This window comes from Sesamum indicum, linkage group LG11, assembly GCF_000512975.1.
Source record: "Sesamum indicum cultivar Zhongzhi No. 13 linkage group LG11, S_indicum_v1.0, whole genome shotgun sequence".
Classification (NCBI taxonomy): Eukaryota; Viridiplantae; Streptophyta; class Magnoliopsida; order Lamiales; family Pedaliaceae; genus Sesamum; species Sesamum indicum.
In genome coordinates, this window is record NC_026155.1 from 1,493,731 (window position 1) to 1,518,271 (window position 24,541).

The 24,541-nt window shown below is 31.1% G+C and overlaps 3 protein-coding genes across 3 annotated transcripts; 1 reads left to right on the plus strand and 2 right to left on the minus strand.

The window, feature by feature from the left end:
• LOC105173264 (cytochrome P450 87A3-like) lies at window positions 7,194-15,033 on the minus strand. The gene is made up of 9 exons (XM_011094953.2): window positions 14,806-15,033; window positions 13,682-14,006; window positions 12,106-12,252; window positions 11,091-11,336; window positions 10,321-10,413; window positions 9,993-10,071; window positions 9,787-9,893; window positions 9,524-9,651; window positions 7,194-7,820 (listed from the first exon to the last, which is right to left on the minus strand). The coding sequence occupies exons 1-9, from the start codon at window positions 15,003-15,005 to the stop codon at window positions 7,724-7,726; spliced, it is 1,422 nt and encodes a 473-aa protein (XP_011093255.1). The 5' UTR covers window positions 15,006-15,033; the 3' UTR covers window positions 7,194-7,723.
• On the plus strand, window positions 18,824-19,918 carry LOC105173192 (short-chain dehydrogenase reductase 3b-like). The gene is made up of 2 exons (XM_011094870.2): window positions 18,824-18,941; window positions 19,080-19,918. The coding sequence occupies exons 1-2, from the start codon at window positions 18,928-18,930 to the stop codon at window positions 19,837-19,839; spliced, it is 774 nt and encodes a 257-aa protein (XP_011093172.1). The 5' UTR covers window positions 18,824-18,927; the 3' UTR covers window positions 19,840-19,918.
• Window positions 20,054-22,448, minus strand: LOC105173193 (F-box protein PP2-A13). Its single transcript, XM_011094872.2, has 3 exons — window positions 21,981-22,448; window positions 21,778-21,896; window positions 20,054-20,687 (listed from the first exon to the last, which is right to left on the minus strand). The coding sequence occupies exons 1-3, from the start codon at window positions 22,287-22,289 to the stop codon at window positions 20,240-20,242; spliced, it is 876 nt and encodes a 291-aa protein (XP_011093174.1). The 5' UTR covers window positions 22,290-22,448; the 3' UTR covers window positions 20,054-20,239.

The window sequence follows — 24,541 nt, forward strand, 5'->3', positions numbered from 1 at the left end:
TTCATTTTTGGAATTTATCATTTCTCACACCAAAGCTCAAGTGTTCCCACAGACAGCGCCAATGATGCGTACCAAAAATTTAACCAGATAATCGAATGATCTTCAAGAAAATTCTAAAATTATCAGAGGACTAGCCCTGCAAAACAGAGGTTAACACTCTGATATTTAAGTTAATAACGGATGAAAGGAGAAATAAAAGGAAAACTTGAAATAAAATGAGAATATGGTGAAACATGTTTAAAAATGGTGAATATTCTTATGTTGCAAAATATAAGCTTGAAATATCCTGAAACTCGAGAGAGAATAGTGCAAGAAAGTGAGAGTTTGAGAATAAGTGTTATGTTACCAGAAGCCTGCACAAGACCTTTATTTACTGGCTTGTACAGAGTTGAATACAAGGTCAATTGCTAAGTTCCGTACACCATTAAAAAGCTCTTTGACATCCGAAACAAACCGTTGGTATTTTGGATAAATATTGACTAAGATACATAAGTTGGACTAAATTTTGCCAAATCTGCCTAAAAATCGAACAGTTGGAGACGTGTACAAATGTGTTGGCAAGTTACATGATGTGTCCTCCCAACTGTATGATGACGTGTCCAACTGAAATAAGCTTATTTCTTGCCCTACCAGTTTAGTAAAGTAACAAGTAAGCCTATGGGCCTTTCTTCCCTGCTGATGGGCTTTTATCCATCCTACTAGTGGATTTTTATCCATCCTATTGATGATGAGCTAGTTGGGCTCTTAGTCGGCTGAGTTAGTATGCCTAGCTTATGGGATTGGCCCAATAATTTTAAAGGACATCAATATTTATTTTAAATAGGTTCGAGTTAATTTTTGATATACATAAGCAGAAACTAATTTTTTTTTGTCTCTAAATTCAGTCTCTTTTGGCCTTCCTAAGCTGGAGACACAGAGGTTTGGGGAATGTCAAACCTGATTTTCGGACTATCCTTCCTTCTTTCGTTATTTTCCACCTGAAAATATGAAATATTCATATTAGTTATGCAAATAATTACATGAGTATATGATAACTATACCTCATGAGATTGTAGTTGTAAAATTACACTAACACCAATATTCTCTTTGCGGGGGTGGGGGATATTTATACTTTTAGAGGGGGCAAATGGTATTTGTGTAAACATATTTTTAAAAGGTGTAAATACAATTTGCCCTAATTATAAATAAATTATGTGACGAGTCATTCTCATCAAATTAATTTTTTATAAGTTTCATTAACATCTTTAACCCTTTGTAAAATTATAAATACACTACTCAGATTGTAATTGTAATTCTAATTCGGGAATAAAATTTTACAAGTACACCCCGAGATAAATTACATGAAATCTCGTTATGGGGTGCGTGTATTGGTAATTTTTTTGCAAAAAGCATGGAGTGATTTTATAATTAAATCTAACCTTAGCGGATAATCACATAAAAACATGTGTAGGAAAAAACAAATTACATTTTAGAGGAAAAATGCAACTTTAGTTCTGTAATTTATGGGGTGTGGTCATTTTTGTCATGCATGAGTGAATTTTCTTCAATTTTGTACTGTAACTTTAAAATTTTGGTAATTTTGGTCTTTTCTCAAATATTTTGACTGAAAAATTACATGTGGCTTGCATATGACCAAATTAAATTGTAATTTTAGTTCTGTAACTAATGAGGTGTTGGTATTTTTAGTCTTGTAACTCAGAGGGTTGGCACTTATGGTCCTGCACAACTAGATTTTTAGAACAAAAATTATAATTTAATTGAATCGGGTGTGCAAGTCACAAGCAATTTTTAGGCCAAATTGGCTGGAAAATAATTAAAAGTGTCGAAATAGGACCAAACATGCCGTCTTCCTAAATTACAGAACTAAAATTATAATTGTTCCTATGTTTTAGTCCTATAATAAAAAGGATATTGTATTCGTAGTATGGTACTTCTGGAAAGATAAATACCTGTACTCGGTGACCAAATAATGTAAAAATGGCGATTTGAAGCTTTGCAAAGTAAGCTCCAGCACAAAGTCTGCAAACTTTTGATAAAATTATCAACACAGGATTAAATTTATTAAAAAATGATTAAATTTGATATGCTAAGGACTAAATTCATCAGAAAAAGGACTAAATATGTAATTGAAGTAAGTTATATGACAAAAAAATACTAATAATTTAAAGTTACAGGACCAAATATGTAACTTTGCCTTATTTAATTAAACAAGGGGTGAATAGTAATTTACCCCCCTATAATATTGAAATGAGCACATTATCTTCTTATGAGAAAAATATTGCAATTTACCCCCCTGTATTTTTTAAAATGAAGCAATTTACCTCCCTATATAAAGAGGTAAATTGCTTCATTTTAAAAATCATAGGGGGTAAATTATTGTATTTTAAAAAATACAGAGAAGTAAATCGCTATTTGTTTTTCATAAGGAGGTAATTTGCTCATTTGCGATATCATAAGGGGGTTGCTTGCATTTTTTCCATTAAACAAGTATAACAAAAATTTAAATTAAGTAGATTTGTGTTTGGATCGTCAGTATATTTAAATCCTAATTCATTTTGTGTTGATCACATGCATGCAAAAACACAATTAAATAAAAGAAAATTCACTTGCAATTATACATTCTTTAAGGCGTAAAATTACAAACATATATACTGAAAATAATATATATATATATATATGTTAATTCTGATCGGTTACTTAATTAAATAAATATAATAAATATTTAAATTTATACATACATAATTATGTGTGACGCCCCAAAAATTATAATATATAATTGTGGGATTAATTGATAAATTTTTATGAAACTTAATTAATTAATAAATAAATTATAAATTAAAAATTGAATATAATAAAGTTTGAACGGAATAAATTGGAGTTCGTTATAATATTTAAGAACAAAGTATATTAATTAATAAATTAAAAAAGACGTAATTGGTATTTTAAATATATATATATATATATATATATATATGTTGCTATTGGCCAAATCGACACGCACACTTCACACAAATCACAAATTGAACAGACATTGCGCATAGAACAGAGGGACTGAATTTTGGATTTTTAATTTTTAATAATTTATATAATTATATTATTTAATTAACCTGTTTATTAAATATTATTTATATTGATTGATATACCATTTAACTGAAATATTTTATGAGTTTGGCTATTTAAATTAGTGTTGAATTAAATATCAGATTTATATAAAAATAATATAGTTGGGTAATTAAATTATTAGATTTGTTAGATTTAAATACTACTATAATTAATTTACACAATTTCATCGAAATGATTAACCAAATACGTAATTCTATATATTGTTGTTTAATTAAATTATATAGTAACGATAAATTAATTGAAAAATTCATAAAAATATTTTAAAAATTATATTTAAGAAATATTACGTTATTAAAAAGAGAAAATGAGGCTTTTAATGATAATCTAATTTAGGGATGATATTAAAAATGATAGTTATAAATATATAAGGAGGTTTAATTAAATGAAATCTTATAAGTTAGTTGATAAATTAAATATATATTTGAAAAGCTTAGAAAATGTAGTTATTTAAAAAAAATTGGAAAAGAGGTTTGGACTTTAATAAAAATGAAATAAGAGATTGGTAGAAAATGTACGAACATTATATAATATTTTATTTAGAGTTTTATGATATTCTATATATATTGGTTATACGTATAATATTCTATTATAGGACGTGACAACAAAATAGAGGATTGAGCAATCCCTTGTGCTAATTGAAGCATTTTGAGATTTGAGGTAAGTATAGCTAATCGGATTTATAAATTTATATGTGTAGTATTATATATATTATATATATTGGTTGTTTATATATTTAATTGTGGACTATTTGTTAGATTACTTTTATATCGGTGGAATTATTACTATGCGTTATATGTGATTGAAATGTATGGACGTGAGAGGTATGATTATGTTGTCGTATAATTGATTATTGCATGAAATCGAATTAAAAAGTTATTACTGAGAAAATAATTATTATAGAAAATAGAATGAAAAAAGTTAGTGGTAGTGCTGTTGTGAATTGAAATAAAAGATGACGCTTATCTAGTTGGGAACATAGTCAATGGTTTACGATAATGTGATCAATAGTGATGTAGTTGATGATGTGATATGAAAAATAAACGAATTAAGCTAGGTATCATGGCGCGTAGAGTTATCGGGATATTCCGGTAACGGGGGGTATCATGTGTTGTTAGCTACACACTTGGGTGGTATGGAGATGACATGCTTGTTGTGATGCCATGTACTGATATTGCTACACACTAGAATAGAAAGTGTGGTGGTATCACATACAACGGGTATCCTATACTATGATATGACATTGACTGAGATGATGATAGCCGACAAAATCATTAACTGATTTATTCCAACTAGAGTAAGTAGGGCCCTCAAAAAATAAATGATAGCATCAAATATTATATCGTGGATTGATTTACAGTTATGGGTATGTATTACTCCTTACATCTGTTGTTACTATACGATGAATATTTGTTAGTTGATGTGATTTCATTGTACGTAACTTGTTGTCTATGTGTATATATATAGACTGATTAGCTATACTTACTGAATAAGCAGTTCATTCCTTGTCACGTACTTTTCAGGAGATAGGTCACACTGACTAGCCACATTGGACTTTGAGCCGTACCGTTATTCTTATTAGGTGGATCAGCCGTGACATCTGAAACCGGGATTTTTGGTTGTTTGGTTGTTAAATATTCTAGCCTTTTGTCGGGTTTGCATTTAAAATTTTGTACTGTTGGCTGTTACGCTATTTCCCTTTGAGGTTATGTATATGAGGACATCTGGTGAAGTAAATATAAACTTTTGGTGATATCTATTATCTCTTGTGATATTTATATATTATACTGATAAAATAGAATTTATTTTATGCGTTGAAAAGAAATTACTTATAAAATAAGTTGTAATTAAGAAAATAATAACATAGTGATAATTAAATATAGTCAGTAGATGTGTTATATCACGTGCTTCATTGCTAGTATGTATTATACCATATGAGTGAATGTCAGAGATTTCTGTCAATGGTACCTCCACTACCTGCGATTTTCTCATGCTTTTCCTGCACCAAAAATTTAAATAAATAATAATAATAATAATAATAATTAATCTTGATTTGTTATAAGTTTTCAAGAATTTAATAGTGATATTCCTTTTTTTCAAATTTAATTTTAGAAAAAAAACACAACGAACTCCTATGATATTTGGTATAATTACGAATTTAATACACCCCTCGAATGTTTGATAAAATTATATAATTATTGAATGGAGGCACAAAATTGTCAACTTTTCCCTTATTGCATTTTTTTCCCCTTAAATTCAATAATTGTTAAAAAAAGATGGACGAAATAGATGGAAAATTATTCAATAAAAAAATTCAAAAATAAATAAAAATAAATTTTATAATCCATAAGGCATTTTGGCCATAAAAATTGATCGAAAACTAATGAAGACTAACAGATCAAATCAGTTATTAAACGACGGTTAAATCAGGAGGGGTATTTGTAATTCCCAAATAATGACCGAGTATTCATAATTAAGACCAATTTCAAGAAAAAATATTGTAATTTACGTATAATTTTATTTAATTAAATAAATATAATAATCCTTATGATATTACAACGGAGCAAATTATCCTCTTATAAAAAAAATTTAGTAATTTATCATCCTATACTTTTTAAAATGCAGCAAGTAAATTATTTTATTTTAATTAACACAAGGGATAAATTGCTATTTTTTTTTCACAAGGGATAATTTTTTTTATTTATAATATCACAAAAGAATATTTAATCTTAATTAAGAACCCTTGTTTATATATATATATATATATATATATACATAGGATACATTACAATAAGCTCTTTTAAGGTTTTATATAATTATAAATATTTTATTGTTGTTTGAAAAATACAAAGACTCTACTGATGCTTGATAAATGGCTAGAATGTCAACTTTACCTTTACTGTATTTTTTTTATTTTAAAAAAATAAAGAAATTAAACGAGGTGGAAAGAAAATTATCCAATCCATAAAAAAATAAAAAAAATTTAAAAAATAAGTAAAGTTATAATTTATAATCCACAAAGGCATTTTAGTAAGTTCAATACAAAAAATGAATGGAAACCTGATGGAGACTAAAGGGTTAGTCTAATTGTTAGATGACTGTTAAAATCAGGAGAGATTGATAATTTTTCAACAACAAGAGAATATTTGCAATTATGTCAAATTTCAAAGAGCTATTGTAATTTTACTCTAAAAAATATTAAATAAATATGGATAGCTCATTAACCATTGTTTCGTATATCCTAAACCTTTCATGCATTAAGCCCACAAGTAAGGCAGATCAGCCCAACTGGATATGAGTCTAACTAGCCCACCAACAGGGAAGCAATGCCCACAGGCTTACCTCCTACGTTGTTGAACTGACAGACCCAAAAAACAAGCTCATTCTAACTGAACACGTCATCATATAGCTTGCCAACACATTAATACACGTATCTCCTGGTTGCTCCTTGTAGATCAATGGCAAATGAGTTGGGTTTCCACAATAACAGATTTTTGGATTTTTAGGTCAACCGAGCAAGACTTAGTCGACCTGGTGTATCTCAATCAATTCAAGTCCAAATCGTGCAGGGATTTTTTGATTTTGTTAGTTGATTCAAAGAGCTTTCAACTCAGTATAGGACTTTCTATAACAAACTCCTTTATCCTACTCTAAACACGTTTATAAATAGAGACTTTATGCAGTTATTTGGTAACATCAAATCTAACTCTCAAACTCTCACTTATTCTTTCAGTTGTCTGTCAATTTTCAGGTTATTCTAAGCTTATATTTTGCATACAATACTAATATATATACTTTATCATCATTTTTTACCATTATTCTCACTTTGATTCAACCTTTCTTGACTCTTTTTTCCGTAAAATGTTACTGACTTAAGTATTAGAGTACTAATCTTTATTTTACAGAGTTAATCTCCATTGATCTTGGAATTTTCCTTGAAAATTCTTCGACCTTGTTGTGGGAAAAAATTTGGCACGCATCAAATTTCATAAATAAAAGTATCCAACTTCTGCCTTTATAAACTTATTATTGTATTGCGCTAAAACTTTGTGATAACACAAGTTTATTAAATAGTAGAAAAGACACACTGTCTATTTAAATAGACTTAATTATTATTTTTACATATACATACATATATATATGTGAGTGCAAAGCCAACATAATTATATTTTTAGTTTCATAGGATAGAAGATTCTCAAATGATCTCAAAATTAAAAAACTCGACATATTTAGTCCTTTGTTGTATTAAATTCAATGTCCAAGTTTTTATAGAAAAATTGACGATAAAGACACGTGCAATGCGCGTGGTTGTATATTTGCTGGTCACACAACCGATGGACATGCACATTGTACGTGTTCTTACCGTGTATTTTTTTATAGAAACTTATACATAGAACTAAATGTGCCGAGTTTTTTTTTTCAATTTTGGGACTATTTAAAAATTTTCATAAAACATAGAACTAATACACTGAGTTTTTTTTTTAAAATTTTAAGACTATTTTAAAATATTTGTAAAATAAAAAAAACTATTAAATTCTTATTTTATGAGACTAAAAATATAATTTCATCGTGTAAAGCCATTGGGAGACATGTGTGTCTGAACTCAGTCTCTTCTTGCCTCCCGGAGCTGGACACACAGTGCTTTGGGGAACGCTAAACCTGGTTTTCGGACAATCACTCCTTCTTTTGTTATTTTCCACCTGAAGATTCAAACATATAATATTAGCTTTAGTAATACATAAAACTCAAACTATTTTAAAGAATTTATCTTTACAAATATTTACAGTTGACTCGGAGTCCCGCGAATCTAATTTCAAAAAGACATATTGTTAGGAAGACGAAAATTATAAGACCTATATGCTATGAGTAAACCATCATCATTCGATGTGGAAGAGCAGTGCAAACCATCATTCGGACGCAATTAATCACACAATAAGTACTTACCATGTGATTGATCGTTCTTTCTAAAATGTACTCTAATCAAATAACAATTATATTAAATTTGCCGAATAATTAGTGTAGGTGTGACCAAGTGTGAGTTATGTGTGGAGAAGAGGCCATGTGCCTTTTCAATTCAAAGGGCTAGCTTATGATGTTAAGTTGGGCCGAAAAGTGTAGTTTAAGTCTTGTAAATTAATGCATGCAGGACGAAAAATGATAACTTTTAAGTTATAGGACTAAAATTATAATTTAATTAGGTTACGTGCAAGTCACATTCATTTTTCAGCCAAATTAGCCAAAAAAAAAACAAAAATTACCAAAACACAAAACTTTGTTTGTTTTTGTGTTTTGCACACCTCTACTAGGTGTGCAATTGTAATTTAATTTTATTATTTTTTATTCTTTTCTTAACATAAATATATATATTATATTTTACTAACAAACAAAATACTATATATACATACACATATATATTACTAAATATATATATTTGATATTGAACAGTAACTCCTGTCTCCCAAATCCCAACATCAAACCTACACCACTTATTTTACATTATTTTATATTATATCAAAACACAAATCCAAACATACGATCTATCTCAAAACACATACTTACTTATCTCTATTTTTCTCTCTCTATCTCCAAAACACCAAAACAAAAACATTCAAAACATTAATCCAAACATAGTGGCTTTGTTTGGTTTTGTGTTTTTGCATTTTCCGAGACAAGATAAAACACACTCAATGTTTGTTTTTGTATTTTTACACCTTATCTGCGTGTTTTTCTGTTTTTCGACTTTCTATATATAATATATATATATTGACAATAAACAGTATTTTTTATCTCCCAAAAGTACAACATTAAACATAAAATATTTATATATATACATATTTATATATAAAATTATATATAAAAATATATGATTTGACAATGAACAGTAATTTTTGTCTCCCAAATCCCAATATCAAACCTACACCACTTATTTTAAAATATTTTAAATTTTCCCAAAACACAAATCCAAACATATCATCTATTTTCAACACACACTCACTTATCTCTATTTTTCTCTCTCTATTTCCAAAGCACAAAACAAAACAACTAAAACACAAATCCAAACATAATGGTAATTTTTTGTTCATATATTTTGATACTGGTATACTTAATAGGAAAAAAGTACATTCTTAGTTATGTAACTTCATGGGAGGTGATATTTTTATTGCACGTGAATTATTTTTCGCGATTCGGTCATGTAACATCTCTAAAATGGGCCAAAACACAAAACCAAACATTGTTTACAGCTCTCTTTCCAATAAAACACATTTTTATGACAAAATTATGAAGTTTTGACAAAAAACGAACAATATCTTATGTAAAAATGTTTCATCAAAATGGATAAATACACGTCATATCAATAATTTTTTTTTTTTTGGGGGGGGGGGGGGGGGGGAATAATAAATACCTATATTGGGTGACCAAATAATGGATAAAAATGGCGATTTGAAGCTTTGCAAAGTCAGCTCCAGCACAAAGTCTTCTACCTCCACCAAAAGCCAAGAATTTCTTGGATGCAGCATGCAGTTCTTGTCCCTTCATATCACATATATATTCATTAATATATAACAATTTAATATCAATTAAAATTCAAAAACATATATAAGTTTCGAAATATATATATATCATCATTTAAAAAAAAAGAAAAAATAATTATAGTTTTCGTCTGACCTGCCATCTCCAGGGATTGAACAAATACGGGTCCTCGTACTCGTTCGGGTTCAAATGAGTAGCGCATGGACAAACAACAACCGTCCAGCCTGCTGGTATAGTATATCCTGCTACATTTTTAATTTAATAATTTATGTATAAAATAAAATTTTAGTATACGTTATTTCAATATTTTATCTAATATATATAATTAAAAATTTTCTTGCCTTTTATTTTAACTTCCTGCATTACTTTCCTGAACATTCCGGGAACATTGTCCGCAAGGCGTACTGTTTCATTAATAACCTGCGAAAGAAATTAAATTAAAGAAAAATCACTTATAAAATCGTGTAATTATAAACTTATATTTTGGATCGACGAATTCGAATTTATAGAGAATGATCGTATTAAAAAAATTTAAAATCTATCAATATTCAAGTAAATACAATTAAAATTTTGATATTCTTTAAATATATAACTATCCAAAAAAAAGTTTATTATTAGATGATCATTAAGAATATTAAAAAAACTAGAAATTTAGGCAAATTATTTCACCATGTGAGTGAATGTCATAGATTTGTACTCTGTCCATGTAATCCCCCTCGTCTCCTTGTTATCTCTACCACTTAAGATTTTCTCATGCTCTTCCTGCACTAGCACAAAAAATAATATTAGCGATAAAATATTAAATAATAATATTTAAAATTATACTAAAATAGGTGTTAAGTATAAGGTGTATTTTTAAATATAACAGATCCTTCAGTAAAAATACAGATGAGTTGAAAAATCCCTCAATTAAAAAAAAAAAAAAGGGCAATACGATCCCCTTAAGGGAGAGGTGTGAGATTCTTTTTTAAAAGTTTGGGAGTCGCGCTAACTTTTTTATTTTTATTTTTATTTTATTTAGGGGGCATTTAGCTTGTCAGTATTTTTTATAAGGGAGTAAAATGCAATTAAATCCTGGGTACGATAATTTTGATTTTTGAAAATATGTAGAAAATTGAAATTTTGTTTAAAGCTCAGTTTGGCGTCGTGATTGCATAATTGATTATGTGAGAATCAATCTTTTAGTAATTTATTTTAGAAAAAGTAATTCTGACGTTCGTATTCGTAATTTCAATAACTGATTATACATATATATAGGGATAATTACACCATTCTCCCTAAGGTTTGGTATAACTACACATAGGGTCCTCCGTGATTTGAAATAAAATATATTTAATATCTGTAACGTTTGTTAGATGTGATTTTCAAAACATAAGAGATTTACGTGTAATTATACCAGACTTCAGGAGACGACAGTGCAATTGTCCCATGAAAAATACCTTAAGGTGTTGCAAGACATTGGGGTGTCGATGGAGGAAGTGCAAGGCCAATGCGATGGTCGTGGAAGTGGTCTCAAAGGAAGCAAAGAGAAGCAAAAACAACACATCCGTCGCAACTTCCCGTGTCAAAATGGTGTCTTCATCCTCCACTTCTCTCATTATCTGATCCAAGAAATCATGATTTCCGTTGCTTGATCTTCTTGCATCCAAGGCCGATCTTATCATTTTTATTGCTCTTTCTCGTCCCTACACACAAATTAGACAGTTTGTGCGAGATAAAATGATAATTATATTTTCTGGGAAGTGATTGAACAACTTTGTAGTTGTACAAAATCCCGACAGTTCTGTGTTTTCATTTGGCTATCCCTTTTAATGATGCTGAAGGGGGTACCTATACTAGGTTTAGTTGCACTTTTCGTCTTATTTGGCACTTTAATATTCGTTAGGGGTTATAAAAGGGTTATTCAACGATTTTAGAACAAAATTACCTGGAATTTTCAAAATCGATCGGAATTACGGTGCCACTTTTTGACAACTTTGTAATTCCGACTAAATTTATCCTAACGTCTCAATATTTAAAAAAGCTACATGACCAGCTTGCCGTCCAGTGGGCATGGACAGTATGGTAATTTGCTTGGTAGATCAGGAACATGTGGCTGTCCATCAATCTTTATCAATTAAAAAGCATGTTTCGCGCTCAATTTAATGTCTTAAGTTATTATATATTTATGCATTTTTTTTTCTTAAAATGCAGATCATACTCATGACAAATGTATTATAATCGTCCCGCGATGGATTTTACTTGCAAAAAATACGAAATGACTTAGCACGCCCGTCCAAAATAATAAAACAATAGTACAATCTAAAACTGACTAATTTTTAATATTTAAATTAAAAAAATACAAAAACACCCATGTTTTTTGGATAAAAATTATAATACATGTAAATATTATATGTTTCATATCTTGGATTTTCTTGAATTAATAAAATCAATAAATAGATAAAATAATTTGACCTGCATAGCTTCATGGAAGGCAGTTCCAGGGACATTAAGAGGAAATGAAATAAGAGCATCCTTGAAATTCTTGTAATTTTCCCTCAACTCTAAAGCCTTTCCTTCTTCCAAACCAAGGAACTTCTTCCCACCCAATTCAACCACCATCTACAGAGTTCCATTAACCAAAAAAATAAAAATAAAAAAATCATACCAAAATAAATAATCAATACAAAAAACACAATATCAAAATTTATAGATACAGAAAAAATTGTAATTTTCGTCCCGTAAGAATATGAATGACAATTTTGATCCTGTACAAATTTATTTCGGAAATTCTGTCCTTTAATTTTGGAAATTTCATTAGTAAAAACAGCTGAAATTTACTAAAATGACCAGAAATGTGCATGTAACATGAGTTCAAAAGAAAAATATGTTAATCCTGGGGAAATTTTATTTTAGTCCCTAATATTTTATTTTAATTGTAAAATAGTCTATATTTTTTCAATTCACTCCAAATTAGTCCTGCCAGTAGTTCGATAGGTGTCCCCCCCCCCCAATATTATTCTTATTAAAATTTTTATCTATATTATTATAAAATAAATCTTTTTGTAGTACAAATTTTTGAATACTCAAATTTATCCTTTAATTCATTTCTTCTCATTATAAAAATTGTTACGATAGTAATTTCGATATCTTTTAATAATCTCACAATTACAAAAAAAGATTATGTGATCCATTACTCTATTTTTCTCTCTCGTCTTATTTTTTTATACTTTTTTTCTAACAAACTTCAATATTAATTTTTAATAAACCCACAATTAGAATACATCAGCCCATGTTTTTTTCTTCTCGGGGAATTTTTTTTCCCTCATTTCCTCACAACATGATTGTTTTTTCTTTTCACAAATGTATTTTCTTTCTCTTCGTCTCACACTATAATTCTTTTCTATATATTTGTGGGGACTGTGTGTTTCGACGACTAATGTTTTGAAACTAAAATCATTTTCTTCCCTCATTTTTTATTTTCAATTTACAATTTGGTCCCTCGCACAAAAATCTTGAAAAAAAAATACAAATATTTTAATTATTTAGATGTAACTTGATCAATGATATATAACATAATTATTGTTTATTTGACGAATTTCTCGAACTTTTCAGATAAAACAGTTCTTGAATAAATTAAGTTGAAAAAAGAGTTTAAATAAAAAAAAAATAGCAATTCTTTTAAAATGGATTTTTAAAATTTTAATAAATAAAAAAAATTTAATATGTTAGTTAAAATGCTCAAGAATTGGGTTATAAAAGCCCTTACAGTAGAGTACCTACTCAAATTAGATGGGATATTTTTTTATTTATTTATTTTAAAATTTATGTGAAAGAGACGAAATTGCAATTGTAAATATTAAAAAGTGAGGGAGTAAAATATATTTTTTGTAAAAGATCAAAAGTTTTATAGGGATAACATGAAAAAATAATCCGTTGGACAGGGACTAATTTGAAGTGAATTGCAAAGACAATGACTATTTTGAAATCGAACGCAAATATAGGGACTAAAATGAATTTTACCCGAGACTGGAAGTGAAGTAAAACTTACAATTTCAGCTGCATCTTTGACATCCACTTCATGAGAATGAGCCCATCGAGAGAGATGTTTGCTGGTGATTCTGTCCATCTCATGCACCAACTCTTCCTTAAGGTTTTCGAGTCCGACGATGTCCCGAATCAGATTTCTGAGATACTTATGAGAATTTCCGGCGTGCACCGGCAGACCCTTTTCTCCCGTGATTCTGAAACCGCTTTGCGTGTACCACGCCTGGAACATTTTGCCTTCTTGCCCGAAAATGTATTGGTTCACTTCTTGGTCTGTGGACATCACCACTGGCTGCCCTACTAGACTTGTCCGAAAGACCGGCCCGTATCTGTGTCCGATTCAAAAAAGTGATTAATTAGCTATACGTACATGTGATAGTGTTTTAATTGGTGGGACGAGGATGTAAATGGTTATGGTAATATACCTACGAATCAAGTCAGTTAGGCTTCGTTTACGCTATTGGATTGGGTTGGATAACCAGTCCGGTTCAAGTAAAACGGATGTTAATTTACTTGTTGGGTTCTAGGGTCCGGGCTCGAACATCAGGTCCTGTTCTAATCACTGTTTTATTTACTTAACTCATTCCCAACAATTTTCATGGGATCAGTTATTTGCCAATCCAATCATATTACAAGAATATTATTTGATAGCTACGAAAAAAATTGATGCTAAAATCAGTTTCGAACTAATTAATAAAAAAAATTCTTACTTGCTAGCCTACATTATTTAATACAAAATATTTGCACGCTAATGAATTTAGCAATGATGATTTTAGCATCAAATTTTTTTTTATAATTATCGAGCTATTTTCTTGTGGTGTCACTATAATTAATGGATAAGGTTAGTTATAAGGTTATAAGCAAACCATTATTAATTAAGGAAATGTTATAACATGACAACATTTGCATCTTTTTGTTTTGGTACTACATAATTAACGGCTTTGCTTGTTCTTCTTTCAATCATAAATAATTTACTTTATAGAATTTGATTGGTTATTTATTTTATTTTTCTTCTATTTTATTTAATTAAATAAATATATTAAAACAAATTAAATTATGCATATTCATCGAGTGTATTTCAGAACATGCGTGCGTTTATGTGTAAGACTTCATTGTAAGTAGGGGTACCTGGCCATTCTTTTTGCAATGAATGGAGGGATGCCCTCCAGCGGCTGAGCAGAGAAGTACTCAAATGTCTCTCCGATGAGCGGCAGCCCCATTGAACCGGGCGGCAACACCCCGTTGCACTTAGGGTTCCGCCACCGGTAAACCCATAGAGATACCGCCACGACAAGCGGCACCACCACGTATAGGAGGAGGATTGCCATATTAGTAGCTGTTAATGAGCTCCTTGCTTGCCTATGAAAGCATGGGGACATGGCGTACGCGTGTGTGTATATATATATATTATTTTTGTGATGTATTAGGGTGTGTCGTTCTTGCTAAGAAAGAGACATATCATCATAAAAACACGTGTTTTAGGTAAACTACAGTTTTAGTCGCATAATTATGTGTTATATAAATTGACTTTTGCGATTTAATCTTATAATTTTAAAATATTAGTAATTAAATTGAAGATTTTGTCGGATTAGAACTTGACTTGTGAAGATTAATTAAAAAAAAATTTATATCGTCAAGTTTGTTGGGCCGTGCCCTAACAATAAACAATTTTTCGACCAAATTTAATTAGTCAAAGTTTTTAATTTAATTAGATTATGTGCAAGTCACATGTAATTTTTTGATAAAATCAGGCAAAAAGTGACTAAAATTTTCAAAATTGTAAAAATAAATTATGCAATACCAATAATATCACCCTTTATGTGGTAGGACTAGATTACATTTTTTTGTTCCTAGATTAAATTAACCTCTTTAGATAATCATTATTGTTGTTATTATTATTATTATTATATGTTATTATTTATTTATTTATTATCATTGTTACTATTATTATTTTGTCAAGTTTTGAGAGTACAATGATCATTCTCGTTTGGACTAATTTTATACCACCTCCCAAGGTGGTATCAGTTATTCAAGTGTAGCAGTAATTAGTACAGGGCTTTGGTTTTATACCGAGCCCTCAAACAATAAAGTAAATATTATATCAACATATACTTATTTTCTTATACGGACTTATATATCAAAGTAAACGGGGCCTTAGTTCACAAAATTTTAAAAAATAAATAAAACTATAATTCAAGAAGGATATTGATAATTTTGTAAATAATAAAAGATGTTTATAATTATACCAAAATTTGAGAAAAATACATTATAATTTATCCTGAGAAAAATACGCAGACCGATGAAATTCATACACATAGTCGTCTTAGTTATGGAGTCTCAATTTCAATATCAAGATGTTGACTTTTGAAGACTTTTTGTTTTTTAATAATTTTTTGGAGGAACTATTTTTTATATTTTATGGTCCATAGAAAATTTAGGTATGTCACCATATCTCTCACTCCATGTGAATTGAAGGTTCATTATCATTATTCATCCAATCAACCTAATTACTTTATAGATGCCATATTTATCAACTAAACTAACATCTACCTAATTCTTTTTTAAAGCACAATAATAATAATAATAATAATAATAATAATAATAATAATAATAATAATAATAATAATAGTCAATACTCTCTATGTTTATTGTACCAGCTCAAGGCACACCGATCAGCCCAGCGGGTTTCAAATCGGCTGGCCCATGAGTAGGTATGTTAAATCCATAAATTCATCTCCCTTATCTTTACTAAATTGGCAGGCTCAAGGAGCATGCCCATTATCAGTCGTACACGTCATCAAACAGCTGAGCGGACACACCATACAAATTGCCTACACATGGAAAAACATCATGCTAAAATATCTCCAACAAACTCCTAAGAACTCGATGGTAATCTAGCCGATAATCAGCAAGTAACATATCTCAGAAGACTCGAACAGATTGGGGCAAGACTCAGTCAAAATATCATAACTCCTTCAAGATAAGTCTAAATTTTGACATTTTTTTTATGTTATTTAGCTAACACATGTAGTCATCCAATGGTAACCAAGTATCTCTTACTCATACACTCAATTCTGTCTCGATTTTTTAGCTACTTTTTGTACTTCACACGAATTATATCTGTTGCCGCCATTTTCAACTATTATTTTTTTTTGGGTAAATATGTGTCTCCCTCATTGGCTAGCCCTTTCCGGCTCTGATTCACCTGCGGAAAAAGGGGGTTCGATAGCAGTAGCTGCGTACTCTTCCATTCCTGCGGGAATTGGGACTAATCAAATTTCGTTCTCGTCCGAGCTAAGAGGATTTGATGAATCGTCTCTTGCACGAAGACTTTGGAGCTACTGATCTCTGACAAAATATAGTTCAAAATTATAATTGAAACATTTGAAATTTTTTAAATTTAGAACTAGCCAAACAAATTCAGATAATTTTGTTATTAAAGATTTAAAATTCATAATTTTTAAATTCGTATAAGGTAAAAGTTTCAAAATCTTTTGTGGGGTCGAATCTTACAAAATAAACCATAAGTTGATATTTCAATACCGAAACCTCAACAAACCCAAAATTTTCTATTTTTTTTTTCTTTTTTGTGTTATAAATTTCAATAACTAACGGTCAACATGGCATCAAATATTTATGACCGTTGGACAACAACTACTACTGCATTTGACCAACAATTATCCATGACTCAGGGTCATGGGGCCTCGATTTAAAATTCATAATTTTTAAATCCGTATAAGGTAAAAGTTTCAAAATCTTTTGTGGAGTCGAATCTTACAAAATAAACCATAAGTTGAAATTTCAATACCAAAACCTCAACAAACCCAAAATTTTCTATTTTTTTTCCTTTTTTGCGTTATAAATTTCAATAACTAACGGTCAACATGGCATCAAATATTTATGACCGTTCGACAACAACTACTACTGCATTTGACCAACAATTATCATGACTTCAGGGTCATGGGGTCTCGACTTTGCCAACTATCAAATATTATTAAAAAATTAATATTAAATAATTCTCGTCTTCAATAATTTAAATTTTTAAATGAGGTGATCATGTAACGTATGACTGAAACTAGCTATAATAAATGGAGAGAGTTATTAATTTCTATTGGCTCCTTAAATAATAATAAATCATGAATATTATTAAAAATCTCATTTTCGTCTTAATTAATTAACCAAAAAAATAGAATATTATAATAATTTTATTTTTATTGAAGTCTAAGGGCCATGTCTCGACCTGCCTATGGATACAATTATTGGTATAGATTGATCAATTAAAACAATCAATGGGGTCATCGTTTGAGCACTCAAAAATTAAAAATTATAAGTTCCAATGCTATAAAGTTAGATATATCTCTACGTTATAATAATTTATTTTTTAATATGTTCTTAATTTGGAATTGTCCATATATCAAATTATTTTTTTATTTAAATATATTTTAAGGATGTAATAATCGTATACTAATAAAAAAAACTATCATTTCGTGCCTGAAAAGTAGCCCTCTTGCGATAAGTCATTAATAAGTGGAACTCAAATCCATAATTGTATAATAGTGGAAGCCGAGCTTCTGAATTTACCTAAGAATAAAATATGGAATTCCTTAAAATACGCACTTGATATAATTTAGTCAATTTCGATAATACATATAAATAAACACCGATTTTTTTATTGTTCATTTAATGATAATAGTATCATTTAATTTGATTTTTTCTATTATTAGGTGAATATTGTGTCTATATCCCATAATAGAGTGGAGATATGGTGAGAATATTGGGAAAAAAGGTTGCTTTCATAATTAATATCAATTGTAAATATGGGGTAAATTACACTTTTGGTCCCTATATTTTAGATCAAAATTGATTTTGGTCCTTAAACTTTTCGAGGCATGATTTTGGTCTCCAATCTTTATTAATTCTTACGATTTTGGCTCAACCATTAAATCGAGTTTGAAGATGTTAAGAGGGAATTGTAATGTATACTTTGTAAAGATTAAGGACTAAAATTATAATAATTTGCAAAAAATAGAGATAAAAATCATGTTTCGAAAAATTTAGGGACTAAAATCGATTTTGACCCAAATTACAGAGACTAAAAGTATAATTTACCTGTATATATGTCATGACCTACAAGGATGTATCACCTGCCCATGAGTTTTTCATTTGTTCCCATAATTAAGTAATCCCAACTAAGTACTAGTTCCCTGCTTCTCATCATCACTTGATCAAAGCTCTCTCTTGCTCAGATCAATGTCCACTGGAAGGTATTTAGTCACCATATACATTTTCTTGATTCTTCAATTATACAAAATCATTAATTTATGACAACTTATGGTACGAAAGTTTAAGATGTTAGAGACGATATATATTTAATATTTAATATTTCTAACGATATACGCCAGGTTGGAAGGCAAGGTGGCGATAATCACCGGAGCCGCCAGCGGCATCGGTGAGGCGACGGCCCGGCTATTCGTCCACCATGGCGCTTTCATTGTGATCGCCGACATCCAGGATGAGTTGGGGGCTCAAGTGGCGGCCTCCATCGGCGAGCACAGGGCCACCTACAAGCACTGTGATGTCCGGGATGAGAAACAAGTGGAAGAAACCGTTGCCTTTACTGTAGCAAAATACGGCAAACTCGACATCATGTACAGCAACGCTGGAATCCTCGGCCCGATAGAGAGCATTCTTGATATGGACATTAGTGACGGATTCGACAAAACAGTGGCGGTGAATGCCCGTGGGGCGGCCATTGCCATCAAGCATGCAGCGCGTGTAATGGTGGCTGGAAAAGTACAGGGCTCGATCATTTGCACCGCTAGCACGGAGGCGACGCGTGCAGGGCGGGCGCCGGCTGCGTATGTAGCATCCAAGCATGCTGTTTTAGGCCTTGTTAGGGCGGCAGCGAGGGAGCTGGGGCCGCACGGGATTAGGGTCAACTGTGTGTCGCCCCATGGAGTGGCTACGCCGATGGTGTGTGATGTGTTGGGGATGGATGTTGCAAGCGTGGAAGCTCGTTTTTCGGGCATGGGTAACCTGAAAGGGGTTGTGTTGAAGAAGGATCATGTGGCGGAGGCTGTTCTGTTTCTTGCTTCGGATGAGTCGGCTTATGTAAGCGCGACGAATTTGAGCATTGATGGGGGGCTTAGTACTATGATCTAATGTTGGCTTTGAGTGTTCTAACTAGGAATGGGGCAATTCTTGCTACAATAAATTGGATTATTTGTAAAATGGTATTGTATTTCGTATTGTGTTTAATATATATATATATATATATATATATGGACGTTGCAATTGCATAACATAATTACCAGAAACTGAGAATGAAAACAGGATAAGGAAAGATGAAATCAAAGGAAGGCAAGCAACACTAATGTTATCAAAACTAGTCTTGTCTCCTCAAATTATGTACAAGATGCATCCAGCACTACCAGAGAGCAAAACTCGAAGCACACGAATCTTCACAAATCCAGAACAGAGAAACCGAGACCAACAAAAATATACATCGGCTCCTGGAAAAGCATTATCTCTGCTTCCTTAGTTTTGTTCTTAATGCGAGAACCTACAACTTTTTACAAACTTCGACATCTACAGAAGAGAACAACTCCTTTCCTAAACTACTCGGGCATATCAAGACAGAATCTACGCAAAGACCACCTTTGGTGTGCGTGCAATCAATCTGAGTCAAAGAAAATTTTACGTTTGTTAACGACTTGGGATCCTCAACAACAAAATCTCCCACGTGGTAGTGTACCCAGGTCCCTAAGTTGCCCAACATGTAACGGGATACTGCATGCTGTTCGTCCTGCGTTTTCAACTGAAATTGTGCAGGTTTTAGGTCCCATCCGTGTACATTATCAGAATTACATACCCGACGGCCCAATCTTTTACAAGCCCTTCCAAGCTGCAGTTTGAAGAACAGACTATAAGTTCCAGGCGGGAATGGGAACTCAAGGTTCCCATCTACTTCAAGCCACCAGATCTGCTGAAGGTATGCGATGGTTTGAAATCTACATATGAAGAAATAAGAGGAAAATCAGACGCTCAATTTCCTCATACGAAAAGAACAAATTTCAAAACCACAAGAAAAAGGATTGCACAACTTAGGAGATAGATAATCTTCCATAACTGAATAAACTGACAAAAGATAAAGAATTCCAATTCTACTCAATTCTTTTGCAGAGTGTAGAATACTGGCGACGACGAGACCAATGCCCATATATATGCACTCTAATATAGAATAGGTGCTGCACATTTCTTAGGAACAAATTAGTTTCCAAAGAGTAAGAGATTATTTCTTCTTATCACAGTTTAATCACCTAAAAATAAGGCTAAGAATCAAGCTCGACGAAACATTTTGTCATGGACTCTAGCAACTATATGTAAAGCAGAATTCGGTATTCTCCACTATGCTTTTATTCCCTGCTTTTCTTCGACTAAATTGGTAATTAATGATCCACCCTGTTTTCGCTCCTATTCAAGGTATAAAACGTTGATCAAGAACTAATAAGCCTAACCGAATTATAATGAAACCTAACACCTTCCACAGAGAACTTCAAAGGCATCAATCTCTTGAACTTTCTTTTACCATTTCACGGATAATTAAGGATCATTTCTCCTTGAACAGACTCATTGGAACTTTTAGAGGAAGTTCTCCATGGTTCCCGAACTAAAAGGACCGGAAAGAACAAAAATGAAAACAATGAATGAACAATTTTCCTTTCATCCTTAAAAGGAACAAACAATTTGATCCTGAGCTCCAGAAACTGGATGAGAAAACTTAGATTCAGGACTCTAATTCTCTTCAACTTCACAAGATCCAAAAGTTCATTCATCGCTTCCTTTTCCTATAGTTGCTCTCATGCTTCTCAAAGCTTAAAGAAATTCAAAAATCATCAACTGCAAAGGCAACTACACCAGTCCCACAAACAAAAAGGTCCCTGCAATCTTAAATCCCTACATGGATAACAAAAAATTAAATTCTTAGTTCTTCCGAGCAAGTCAATAGTAGTACACATAAATCTTCAGAGAATAATTACACTTGCATATTCAATTATTCATCATCAATTAGGCACCACACACAGTCTACCAAAAACCCACCTGGATTCATCAGTTGGAATGTGATTCCAATACCTCCGATCATCAATTCCCGTTATCGTTAGCGCCTTTGACGAAATCTCCAAACAAACCCCTCCTGTTCGCTTATCAATCCAAACTTCCTATTCCAATATACAAACACACAAGTCATAATCCACAACCCGAAAAGAAAAAGTTGAAAAATAACCAGACGAACTTTTCCATACCTTAGTGCCACCATCGAAGGAGCTGGGCCTACATAGCCTGCCATAAACGTCCTTCTTGCCCTTGTCTCCGGCACCACCCTGATCAGACAATTTGGAGAGAATATAGGGATAGGTAGAAGGCAATTTGGGAACCCAGATGAAGTCGGCGGAGGATGCTGCGCGAAAAGCACGGCTGAGTCGGGCCAGCTTGGCGATCTCCGGCGGGTCCAAGTAGGAAAGGACCAGGGCGATGCAGGATTCCGGTATGTCCTCCAGTTTGGGCCTCGGCCCGTCGTGCTCTACCGGAAGAGTCGATGCGTTTGCGCCCATTCTCAGATGGCCGGAGAATGGATTGAGCTTCTTCAACGGTTTTAGAGAGAAAAATGAAAAGGAAGGGATCAAATTCTATATTTATATGTAGGGAAGGAGAATTTAGAGGGAAATGCAAGAGCTGAGTGTTGGTATCCTCTGCGTTAGGATTCCATGTACCCCCACATCTCCTCCGGTTCAGTTTCGTACAATTCTGTGTTGACTGCTGCTAATCTACTTTTGTTGCCAGGTCCGTCTAGGGGCATAAATGTAATCAACTCTACATCGTGATTCTCGCTCTCAAAGGGAAACTGTAGGGAAGAGCAGGGAAGGATATGGGAGAGGATTGAGCACCTGTGTGCCTGGGAATTCTGACATAAACATGGAAACGTTCTTATAACTTATATAAATATATACCAGTCCGCCGCTTATCACCCGTCTCTGGGTCCTTAGGCTGGGACTTGTTTGGTTTGGTTGATTACAAATAATTTGATTTATAATAAATTTTATTTATTATTTAATTGCATTTTATTCTCATAATTTTAAGATTTATGTCCGTTTTACAAATTATCTTCGTTCTAAAACATATGTTTAAATAAATCTATATGAATTATATTAAAACATCACCAATTAATTATTTATATTAAAACATCACCAATTAATTATTTATATTAAAATACAGCCCTATAAAGTATTATAAAATTAAAAATTTACACCAATTACATAAACATCTGTAGCAGTTAAAAGCACCGTTGTAATGGATTTCGCCCACCTTATATTTACTTTTATGATTAATTACGCATAAATTCTCTTTGAAAATATAAAATTATATCTTTTTTTAATGAAATTTTAAATTACACTTAAACCCCTTTATAAAATTTATTATTTATATTTGATCCCTTTTTGTCAGAATTTTCATGAAAAATATTTATATTACCAAAAAATTAATTATATACATTTTTATTTTACCCCTCATTTTATGTCCTTATATAATAATTTTGTACTTATAAAGAAAAAGAACATGCACACACACACACACACATATATATATACATAATAATTTTTATCGCACTCCGTATATATACCAAAATATGCATGAGAATGTTAAATGAGTGGCAAAATTAAAAATTTTATGTAACTCTTTTTACTTGAGTCAGCATTTCTCATCCAAACATTAACGGAAGAAGGTCATGTGTAAATGACGTATTTTCGGAAGGGGTATAAGTGTAATTTTAAAATTTTTTTAGAAAAAAATATAATTTTATATTTTTAAATGGAATTTAAGTGTAATAAACCCTTACTTTTATTTTCATTTGTTAGATTTCGTTATACATATATAAATGATAAGTGTAAATTACAATGGGCTCTTTTGAAATTTGGCTAAATTTTGTAATTTATCGTCTAAACCTTTTTTTGTATCAACTTATAATGACAAAATGTAAACTTTCGTACAATGATAAATTGACAAAAAAAAAAGATACCAAAATATAAAAATGATAGTACTTCGAATGCTAAAGTATAATAAACCTTAATTATAAGATATAATTACCCTCCGCTCCCCTGAAGTTTTGTGTAATTATACGTAGACCCTATATAGTTTGGGAAATTATATTTAGTACCCTTAAAGTTTGCTTTCGTCCAACAAATAAGTCCCTCCATTAGTTAAAATTCACCAAAATTATTAATATTAACAAAAAAAAATTAAAAAAAGATATATATTACTATCGGTTGACTTATTACTGACTTATTACCGGTCAAATGAATCTTTTTATGATTAAATTACCCTCATACGTATTCACATATTAATACACATGAGAAAGTATATTTTCACAGTTATAACAGTATTTTAGTTTAAAAAATATTATTTGACATACAATAAGTCAGTAATAGTCAATCAAGGGTAAAATTAATTCTCATTCAATTTTTGGTTAATATCAACAAATTTAGTAATTTTTTTGACTAATAGAGGAACTTATTTGATAAATAGAATCAAATTTCAGAAATGTTAGTTGTAATTTTTCAAATCACATAAAATTTAAATGTAATTATATTAAATTCCAGGAGAATGAATAGTAATTATTCCTAATTATTAACATCCCTTCCAACATTAAGTATGCAAAGTGTGGGAAACACGCTCTTATCTGAGCAAGTAGTCTGACATGCCCGCCAAGGTTGCTCAAACGTCCCACATATACATAGATTGCCACTTGTCTCAAAATTCCCCAAAACTAATAATCCCACTACCCCCCACCCCACCCCCCTTCCCCTCCAAT

Coding starts and splice junctions, on each gene's coding strand:
- LOC105173193 (XM_011094872.2), bottom strand. CDS start 22,289: ATGGGCGCAAACGCATCGACTCTTCCGGTAGAGCACGACGGGCCGAGG. Junction 21,897..21,980: donor CCTTCGATGGTGGCACTAAG/GTATGGAAAAGT, acceptor ATATTGGAATAG/GAAGTTTGGATTGATAAGCG. Junction 20,688..21,777: donor ATTCCAACTGATGAATCCAG/GTGGGTTTTTGG, acceptor CTTCATATGTAG/ATTTCAAACCATCGCATACC.
- LOC105173264 (XM_011094953.2), bottom strand. CDS start 15,005: ATGGCAATCCTCCTCCTATACGTGGTGGTGCCGCTTGTCGTGGCGGTA. Junction 10,072..10,320: donor CTATGACATTCACTCACATG/GTGAAATAATTT, acceptor TTTCTTTCGCAG/GTTATTAATGAAACAGTACG. Junction 9,652..9,786: donor TCAATCCCTGGAGATGGCAG/GTCAGACGAAAA, acceptor TGTGATATGAAG/GGACAAGAACTGCATGCTGC.